Raw genomic sequence first — 11,592 nt, forward strand, 5'->3', positions numbered from 1 at the left:
AGATTGATATGATGCTGTTAACGGAATTTTCAAGTATCAAGAAGTGTTCATATAATGACAATTAGATTGATGGAAAAGTGATATGAAAATACTTTACAGATGGAAATCATAACAATTAATTTTCTACTTGAAGAACTTAGATAAGGTTCTATTAGCGTGTACTTTTAATTCTAATCGTGGATGGAATAGATAAGATGTTCGATAATGTAGCTGTCAGTCGACTTACAATTTGCTTTAAAACCATGCAAGTTGACACTTCGTGATGAGATTAGAAAGAATACGATATGTATATAGTGATTGGATAACCCATTTGTTATGTTCACATTATTAAAACAGTCATTTAATTGCTTCGATTATGCAACAGTTCATTGTTTATTTACTTGATCAGTTTAACTTATTTTTAACTACGGTGAGCAATGTTTATAATCAAGTTGGTGTTTTAATAATATTGGCCCTAACAAACCATTATTTATCTGCAGAATAAGTTTTAAATAGTTAGTGTTGAATTTCTGAGTAATCGACAGACCAGTTCATGGACGAATCAACCAGAGTGTGAAAATTAGGAGTATTTGAATTATAGTACGAAATAAGAATCCCAGAAATAATGCAACTGGATGAAGAAGTACTAGATATTTATTATTATTTATTTTATTTTATTTGAACACATAAATATTGGTACAAGGTGGTACCATATATGCGCCACACAAAACAATGAGAATTCGAAGAGAAAAAGGAAGGTAAGGAGCGTAAAAGAAAAAGAGGAACAATAACGACCAGATTAGTGTAAGGTAATGTAATGCTAATACTACTACTACTACTAATAATAATAATGGGGGAAACGGAAAGGTACAACCAAAAGAAATTTTTCAGTTAGGGAAGATACAACCACTTTTTACGAAGAAAGTAAAAAAAGGTTACAGCAGGATCGCCACTGGCTTCTATTCTGAGCCATATCTGATAACGTCTCTAGCCACTGTGTTGCACCATCTCTCAGACCCCAGCCAGGGAGTCATGAAGGACCAACAGAGGCTAGCACTTTACAGCTTTCTTTCATACCACGAAACCATGTCATACACTGACCACCTCTCCGCTCTTCCATCCAGTCCCAGAGTCGGCAAATAATGCACGACGTGGAATTCTCTGGGACGACATTCAGAGAACATGTCCAAGCCACCGAAGTCGGTGTTTCAAGATGGTGACACCAATTGCATTTTCGTCTCTGTGACCGAACACACGATGCCGAACCTCTGCATTACTAACATGGTGTTGCCACTGGATGTCAGCAATCCTTCGGAGACAGCGATGATCGAACACAGAAAGTCGTCTAACATCCTCAACTCGGAGAGACCAGGTTTCACAAGCATAGAGCAAAACTGCTCACCGACGCGTTGTAGATCCGACCTTTTACAGCCAGACTGACATCACGAAGGCGCCAAAGATGGCCCAGATTGGCATAAGCCGCTCTGGCTTTCACTATACGTGCATTGATCTTATCACTCACACCACCACCAGCACTTATGCAGCTACCCAGATACACGAACTTCTCGACTACTTCTATCTGCTCACCATCCAGGGTGAGTACAGGATTAGAATCCTGCCAGTCTTGTAGAAGTACTTTGCACTTCGAAGGTGCAAAGCACATACCATACCTACGGACACTTATTGCCAACCGATTAAGTGCGTATTGCGTGGCTCCGGTATTATCGCACAGTGAGACAATATCGTCCGCATACTCAAGGTCGAGAAGTCTTTCTCCAGGCAACAGATCCACACCACCATTACTTACATTCATTGGAGCTGTTTCTAGAATGTCATCGATGGCAAAGTTGAAGAGGAATGGTGAGATTGGGCAACCCTGCCTAACCCCACTGCTCGAATGGAACAATGGAGAGAGGTGGTTGTATGCCCTCACTCTGCCTGAGGTGTTTTTATATAGGGCTTTTAGGATGTTAATAAACTTCTCAGGCACACCCTTCTTCAATAGACAATCCCAGAGAACAGTCTCGTCTAACGAACCGAAGGCAGTTCTGATGTCAAGAAACACTACAATTGTTGACCTTTATTAAGTATGACGGTGTTCTAGCATTTAGTGGAGGGTAAAGATATGATCAATACATCCTCGACTAGAACGAAACCAGCCTACTCCTCGCGAGTCAATCTTCCTCGAGTTTTGAACAACCTACGAAGTATGACGGAAGCCAATAGCTTGACGCAATCGGAAGTAGACTTACCCCCGATTGTTATTACAGGAACAACGTGAACCCTTTAAAGATAGGGACAACTATCGACTCATTTCATGACGTTGGTACACTCTAGTTCCCAAACCTTTGTAAACAACGTCGTCAGTTCCTTAGTCAGAATGTCATCACCATCTTTAAAACAGCCGGAGGCAAGTCATCTGGGCCAGGTGATTGGTAACGCTTCAAGAGTTGGAGTTCCTTGCAAACTTCCGCCTCATTTGGTGGATCAGTCGTCACCGGCCATGGAGGACAGGACAGTCTGACCGACGTTGCCGGAGCAGCAGGCCCATCGTCCAAGACGTTAATTGATATTAGTGATCGGCGTCCTGTCATACTCACAGATTGTTTCGCTCACACCAGACACCTGCTGCCAGTGGCTCGGATGAGTTGGAAGAGCTTCCGGCAGTTACCAAATGCAGCTGCTTCTTCCAGCTCATTAGCACTTTCCGACCACCAGACTTCTCGGTCCTTAAGCAGGCTTTGCCCGTTTCATGTAACATCCTTCGTTTGTGGTCAAACTCACGGTCACCCGGAGTAGACCGACAGGCTTCAGTGAGTTGTAAGGAACCAGAAGGAACCCAGTGCTCATAAGGGGACATTTCGCAAACCCACAAGTGACTTTGCTCGCCATTTTCATAGCGTCATGCAATTGCAACCAATGCTCATCTATACTTTTCGGTGGATGGTAGCTAGCCTAGAAGCTAACGCGATTCGATACTTACTTGCAACAGAAGTTGCAAACAACTTGCTAACATCAATAATTTGGTGGTGGTCACTTCGTTGTCCACTGAGTAAGGAGATTTACGCGGACCAGGTCATGATCAGAGTCCAGATAGGTACTCCAAAAGGAGTGATAGTCTTGTACACAACCACACCAGCGGTAGCTGATCGCGATGTGATCAATCTGAGTCCAGACTTGAGATGCAGAGGGAGGATGCTAGGTGGCACATCGGCGATGACTGTGCCGAGAGTTAGTGCCAGCCAGAAACAGGTTGTGGTCTGTGCAAAGTTGCAGTAGACGGTCCCCGTTATCTGTCCTGCGACCAACAAGTCCCCATACGCCACCTGAACGACTCTCTTCTGTGCTTAGACGCCCGACCTGAGCATCCAAGTCTCCGGCTAGTACTACAATACCTGTCGAACGCACTTTCTGGAGAAGAACAGATAACTGGTGGTAAAACTCATCCTTGATTTCATCCGGGCTGCAATCTGTCGAGGCATAGGCGGAGATGACGAAAAGACATCGTTTCTCACGCCGATTTCTTCTCACTTTCACGGAACCTTTTATTATAACAGCACATAGCTGACTGTTAATGGGGATCCATCGACTAGTGCTGCCTCAGCGTTAGCACTTAGTTCGACACCAACACCAGCAAGACCAGACGAATATGCCACAGGGTCCCCGGATAAACGCACGTAAAACAAGCTTTTTCAAGCGACAGATGAAGAGCAAATTTGTAGTACGCCAGAGTCTTGAATACGGGTCTCGATATGAAAATATATTTCTCACATTGGCTAGAGTAAACACTAGAAGTGACTTTGTGATAAGGATAAACAGCAGTTGGTATGAAATCATCCGAATTGTTATCAAAATCGAGCTCACTTATTACTCGTGCTTCGCACTGATCAAGTTTCCCACTAACAACAAATGAATTATGAGGACAAATAATATTTGATATGACATCAAGATTTGATTCTTCCGAAATAGTTTCCTCGAATTTATTAAGAATGTCATTGCAGAGTAAAGGATCATTAGAAAAATCAGCATCTATCAAAACCACATCAGTTTTTCGATCACGATTAAATTCATTCAACATATTTTCTTCAGATTTGTAAGGACTTTCATCAAAAATATGTGAATCATTAGGAAAAACCATATCTGGTACAATAACATGAGAAATCTGACAAATTGATTGATTAGAAATTGTTGTCTCGCATGGATTCTGAGTTCCATTTAACTATGAATTGCTATATGACTCCACACTGTCTTTTGAAATCATCGATAAAGATAGATGATCATTATGAACACTAAACTTAATAGAATCAGAATTACAAGACTTAATATTAGTTGCAGCAAGATGAACAGTAGTATTACAACTGACTGAATATGTCCAATATCACCACATTTAAAGCACCCAGAATTACGAAATCTACATGAATTGAAGAAGTGGAATCTGCCACACAGGACAAACATTGACCAAAATTGCGCCCATATTCGTGAACTGCATCAACTCCTCAATGAATTATCTGCATAACCCTGAGTATGCACTGGGTTGGGATGACATAATGTGGTGGAATTTTTATATCCTCATGAATCATTTTACGAAATCTTCCTCCTTACCGCATTCGAAATTTGTATACTTAACATAGTCTAGCAGTAGTTCCTTGAGAGCTGTATAAGTAAGCGAAATGGGCTTTTCCGGTAAAGCCAGATTTTTTAATAAACTGTATGCTTCTTTTCCGATGAATCTGAGGAAATGGGCTACAATATTAACATCTTCATCATCTTCCTTGGTCATAGCCCAGATTTCGAACTTTTCAGAGTATTCCTCAAAAGCATCAAAATCTGAATGTATATCCAACAATTCCATCACAGGTTCCATCACGACGCCAATGTGATAATTAGAGTATTTGAATTATAGTACGAAATAAGAATCCCAGAAATAATGCAATCGGATCAAGATGTACTAGATAAGCACGAACGAGTGTACTGTATTTGGAATTCGAAATCAAGCATTTAACAAGTACAAAGGAATCATTAAATCATTCAAACACCACACAGAGACACTTGGATTCTGGTGCCATTTATCCATCTATATGGTGAGTGGCATTTCGACATTATAACTTATGTCAGTCGTAGTAAAATGCCTTACTCTGATTCCTGATCCCAATTCATCATTCTAATTCCTGATCCTATTTTGAAACTACCAATTGGTCAGATTTTCAAATTTAGTTTAGTACCACTCAGGCACCGTCCATGCGTACTAGTCGCAACGAGTAATCACACATTCATCAGTGATATTTAATTCGAAGTCATTCATTATGCCCAGTTGAAATTTCGCCAAACATCTTGTTAACTTTTCAGATCCATGCATCACTTCTGCCGTTTCTATAAACCATGGTATATAGTATGTCATGTGTGTTTTTACGTTCCGTTCTCCACTCTACTGTATCTAATATCTTTTCGATTCGAAACGGTTTTCATTTATTAGTCTCATTCTTCATTTTAGAATTTCAGTTCACTAGTACTAAACGCTGATCCATTTTATATGAAGTTTCTTGCTGCATTTCATAGTTGCTGTGGGATTTGAATTACTGAGTAGTCACTTGCAGAGGAACACCTGTCAATCAAGTGAACTCAGTTTGTGGTCGTTGTTCTCACGAGGCAGTTCAAGTAACATTCATTCTATAGTAACTTAGTGTCTGTTTCTTTAATATACCTTTTCTATTGCTAACGGTGTCTTGTTAGCTTTGGTTTTACTAACGGACAGACATTTAGGTTTTTTACTATTAATTATTTTTGGTATATCACTATTAACCTAGTTATCAATATATTTTGTGTGAGCTCCATTTGTTTGTGAACCACCACAGTAGTTCCTATTAACTGTTAATTCCTTCATTTTAGAATTTCAAAGTTCACACTAGTACTAAACGCTGATCAATTTTATATGAAGTTTCTTGCTACATTTCATAGTTGCTGTGGATTTTGAATTACTGGGACGTCGTTTACTACCACGATGCGTACCGATGACCGTCAGTAATTTGGTTTGTTACAGTTTGTATTTGCACGTGGAATCTAAAAGCTTTTAATGTTGATTATCAATAAATTAGAGCGTGTAGCTTTAACGAGTAAAGTATTTGATTTAAGAACCGAATGTGACCACGTAATCAATAGATTCATAAATGTTCACCTTTCAAACAGACAGTGAACTGTCATCGTATCCAATGGTTGTTGTAAATGTACTATTGAGTGTAGGTAGTTTTGGTGATTAAATGATTATATGCATGCTCAATACAGCCGTAGCCAATTACTTTATAATTCAATACCAGATATTTTATTTATGATAATCAGAAGTATTCAAATCAACGTACCAATTAATGATTCCCCAAATGGTGCAATTTAAATCATGTAGAACTAGATGAGCACAAATGAACGTATTATATTTTAGTGGCCCGGGATCTGGCTCCAATAAGATCGTTCCTGAGTGCTATTGAGATACACATATAGTTATTCCTATTATAAAATTATCGACTTAGATCGCGTTAGTGAATAATGGAATTAAATAAGTCAAATACGAGAAAGGATTTCCGAATACATATATTTTGTTCAATCATTGATCTGAACAGATACTCAGAGAGACGCAGAGAAGAAGAGAGAGCGAAACGACACGCAGTGGAGAAGGCATGTGAGCCAACACCTTTATTCAAGCGTTAATCAATATTATAGTCACACAAAAATAAGCTACACATGTGATGAATAGGATAAGAAGGTACACACACATACGCTGATATGAAAACAGCCAAGGTTGATAAGTGAATAATTGACAAGGTCAAAAAGTGACTCAAGTAGAATGAATAGATTAGCCTGTACAAAAGCTAGAATAAGGTATATGGGCTTAACATTTCAACCCAAACTACAATATTTTGGCGATTGATCTTCTTGCGCTGTCCAGCTATCAAACGGAGGTTTCAAAAACAAACTAGATACATAATACCCAGAGACAAAAGTAATTTATGACCAAAAGGGTGGAAAACTGTAAATTGTTTGGACCAAAACTGCTAACAAATACAATAGAAACAAAGTACTCAGAAGTATCGACGATAAACTACTTTGGAATCAGAAACGATACTCTAAGCGGATACTTTAAGTGAAATAAATTCAATTAAAGTGTAAACAGTGGTCTTGTTACGTAATAAACGATCAAAACAATGGAATACTCAGTGAGGAAAAAATACCACTATCCTTTCTAAACAGCGCGAAGATCACATAAAAATAATTTGTATATTTATCATTTTCTTAAATCGTTTACAGATGGAGGTAACCAATGTGCGTAGAGTGAACTAACGTAGTTTTGAGATTGGGTACAATATAACAATATCCAGTTACAATTTACTGGGATTTATGCGCAAAAAAAAGCGAACGAATGAGGTTGTTCAATTCCTTTCAAATCCAATCAACAAAGAGTTCAACTTAAACAATCTTTTGTGTATATTGTTATGTACCAAACAAACTGTCAATCATATTAACATAAAATTCGTTTATTTGCCTTTATACTCACGGACACAAATTCTAACATATCTAAATCATGTTGATTATTGCGCTTTAAATATAACGTGATTGCAGTTCATTACACCATCATGATTTTATTTGGATAAACGATGATTATTCAAGCTTGAATATCTTGAAATGAAAGGCCTACGAGAATCTAACATTCTCGATATAGAAAAAGACGGTCAATAACAGAAAGAAGTATATTTCTGTGTGAGCACAAGACATGAACACGCGTTTCGAGTTTAAGATTGATAAGTCTAGACAAAGTAATCACCTATTGATCATATATCAAAAATAACTTGATGACTAGACACTTTAATCCAGGTAAACATGAAATTGTACAGATTCCCTGAAGATCCAAATGAATTTCTGTAAATCGCAATGAATGCAATTTAATATGGTAGACTTGAAGAAAGTTGTTTAAACTGATAGTATTACATAGTTTAGTAAAGTCTACCTTAGATGACTCGACAGAATATGAGAAAGATTGACTTGCAGGCTATTTATTGTAAATAGAAATTTAAAACTCATAGAAACCCACGATCTGTATGACTAGTATGGTAAGCGAATAAAAGTTGGGAACCCCAATGAGCGAAAAGCATTCTGCACTATAACCTTTTAAAATCCAGATGATTAAATGCACATTATATCTTCAGTTGACATACCACATTATTCTACAAGGTGAGTTGAAGTAGATTGAGGTTTTAACACTAAAAAGTACCATAGAGTTAAATAAAGATAACCAAAACAACAAACCTAATTAGAATACATTAAAAAAATTAAAAACATTGAATTTGATTTGACCATTCTCAAGACATGAATTCAACTAATAGTATCCAAGAATAGATCACTGGTTATATAAGGCTAAATTAACCGTAGATAGGTTGTTATTAGGAAAATCCAAGTGACAACTTCCCATATAAATAAAAAGGATAAATATCCATACATTCCATACAAATTTCAAACTGACAAAAATTAATAGGCCGTTAGTGAGTCACAACCAGAAGCAAGATGTGAGTTGTCTCGAAAGTTAATCAGATTGATGTTGATATAGGTTGAAAATCGAAAACAATCCTGCTTGATTACATAAGCTATTATACAATAAACCCATTTGGGATCTTTGGCCTGGATTTTATAGATCGTGACAACGTATTCGCGTTTATTAATGAGGTCCATTTTTAAATCCGTATTACGCTTCAGTAATTATTGATTCATTACAAATGGGAAGAAGTGGTACTTACGAATAGTCCTAGTGAGAAGTCTACTCAAAGAGCAATGATAATATTTAGTCGTGAAGTGATACCTACACACTCATCAACCGTCTATCTATTACTCCACGTCCACGCTCCATTCACAACATTAACAAGCATGCAGTCACGAAAATCCCAATGAAAATCAATTTCACAGAATCTGAACGCAGGAACAACATGTAAATCAAAACCAAACTATCGTCTTACCAACCGCACACCAGAAAGTAAACGTTCAACAAGTCAACTGAATACGCTGATCACGAAATAAATAACATGGGATCGAATGCATTCAAAAATATTTATTCAGAAAAATCACATCAATATTTTAACATTAAGCAACGATTAGTTTAGTAAAACATATTCTCTTCTAGTGAGTAATTGCATGTTGCTTCTCCAATGGCGCCTCCAATACCAATGTATTGCCAACTACCTGAGCAGAAACAGATAACGGATCAACTGTCTCGGGAATCGCATACGACTGACTGAACTCTGCAAATGAACTTGACTTTCCATATTGACCACTCTTCTGCTTATGATGACGTCCACTAACCACAACACGATTCGAATCAACATTCACACACAAGTCTTCAGGCTTGTACACTGGGTCCACTGGAACCTCAACATGCAATCGCTTGCCACCTGAACCATCATCCACATACGACAGACCATGAACACCTGAAATGGATAGGAAAAATACAATGTTAGGAAAATGCAACACACACAAACGAGAATAACACACCCACCAGGTCAATCACAACTCCTCTCACCTTTTGCAACAAGTGCTTGAGACGCAGGAACTGCCTTAATCTGATTGTCCGATTTCGGTCGAACACCCACCTGACCAGACTCGTTCAGCGTCAACGACTGGTTCTGATCAACCTTCACTGAGCCTAACATCAAAACACCATCCTGAAACGGATAGACAAACAAACGCACAGAACAAGATGAAACGAGACTTCCAACTATTCTAACATGATTCGGAATGCAAACAACTGAAAATACAACACACACAAAACCACCACCACCAACCACAGTCGTCAGCTCAACAACTTACATCTGTCATGCGACATTTCAGTTGACTATCATCAATACTCTTCGGCAGCTGCACCATACGACAGAACTCCCGACTACACTTCCCACCATCGGTCGTTGTCTCCTTCTTCGCGTGTACCGTCACACGGTTCTCACTGACGTCACATTGATGTCCGAGGAGCGAAACCTTGTGCGTCGAATCGTACCTTTGAAATGTACCTACGCAATAAACAACAACCATAATAACACTCGTCAATCAACGGCCATGTTCAAACCAACTGCACAAAACAATAAACACAACCTACCTGCTCGTCAGCACGGACTCACCTTGCCATCCTCACCTATTTCGTAGGCGTCCTTCAAAAGTCACTCACTGAACCGGTCGACGGAACATCCATTGAGCCCATTCTCTCGGATATCCTGATATGACGATCCATTTGGTGCATTAAAGCGAATGGATTCTCCCAAACCCCGTGGGTGAAGTTGTCCAACGGCTGAAATTCAAAGAACATACTGAGCTCATCAAATCTCTCCTCTTCATCTACGACCTCGGGGCTACAGATTTTTCGTATTCTTGTAGCGAGTGTTATTTTTTTCGGCTGATGGGAACCCAGCTGTAGAAATTTGATAGTTGGCCATTCCACATATATAACAAGTTTATTATCAGTATTATTATCATCCTGTAAAAATAAGTATATATATTTGCGATTGTGCAGCTTTAAAAATTAATTCGCCGAAAAGAGAACTCTTCGCTGAACCAATCTTTCTTATTTAATGTCCTTCTGGATTTTCGCGTAATAAACTTCCCTGTTCGCACTTCGACTTCTCTCTAGTTAGCGCGTCGGGGACGCAATAGAATAGCTATTTTATTGGTCACAAGTCTTTGTTCCGTTCGCAGTCTAAATGAACTCATAGTCGCTTCAAACCTATAGCATTAATAAAGATTATTAATGCTACTAACGAATAAAAGGACGTCTGCTTTATGAATTAACAATGAGCGTGACTACAATTTCTGGACGAACCAGATTTACGACAAGTCTTGGATTTCGGCGCGAAATTCACTCACTCATTTGGCTAAATAGTCTTGACATTATAGCTCATGTCAGTTCGTGATGAAAACCCCAAATATAATTCCTAACCCTCAACTGTAAATCATGATCCTTATTCTTCAAAGTGCCTTATAACCCTCATTTAGCCCTAGTAAGTAGGTAGACACTTCAGTGTTTCTCAAAAATCGTCCATAAATTATAGTCTCACCGTATGTAGCATCAATTGAATAAGGAGTACAATTATTACATGTGCTACGAGTTATATCATTAATGCAGATAAGATAAGTAGCATTAGTTTCATTATTATTTTTAGTAGTGTAAGTAGCACTATTACTATAAGATGCATTAGCAGCTTGAGCAAATTCAAGAGTTTCCCTAGCATAAATAGTACAAATTACACCAGCAGCATCCGTAATTCACGTAGTGTACCTTGTACTACATTCTAAGTGGTATTGGTAGTGTCAGTAGTACAGGTAGCACAAGTATGAAAACAACGATCAGGGTGGCGTTAATTGCATCAGTAGCATTGAAGTTGTTAAAAGTACTATACATAGTACTAGTTGTACAAGCAGCATTCGTGGTGTTAGTAGTATAAGCAGTTTGAGTGACAGTAGTAATACGAGTGGCAGAGACTTTGCTATCTCAACAGATTGGTCGGCCGATGCAGGTGGATCAATCAATCAAATCCATATGAGTCCGTAACATCACCATACATTTCATGATCAACACAGACTATTACATTGCCCTTT

The 11,592-nt window shown here is 38.5% G+C and overlaps 1 protein-coding gene across 1 annotated transcript; it reads right to left on the reverse strand.

Moving 5' to 3' along the window:
- Positions 1-8,628: 8,628 nt before the first annotated feature.
- HSP-25_1 (Heat shock protein) lies at positions 8,629-9,948 on the reverse strand. The gene is made up of 2 exons (XM_051208241.1): positions 9,530-9,948; positions 8,629-9,437 (listed from the first exon to the last, which is right to left on the reverse strand). The coding sequence occupies exons 1-2, from the start codon at positions 9,657-9,659 to the stop codon at positions 9,130-9,132; spliced, it is 438 nt and encodes a 145-aa protein (XP_051067041.1). The 5' UTR covers positions 9,660-9,948; the 3' UTR covers positions 8,629-9,129.
- Between the last annotated feature and the right edge of the window lie 1,644 nt (positions 9,949-11,592).

This window comes from Schistosoma haematobium, chromosome 4, assembly GCF_000699445.3.
Source record: "Schistosoma haematobium chromosome 4, whole genome shotgun sequence".
NCBI lineage: Eukaryota > Metazoa > Platyhelminthes > Trematoda > Strigeidida > Schistosomatidae > Schistosoma > Schistosoma haematobium.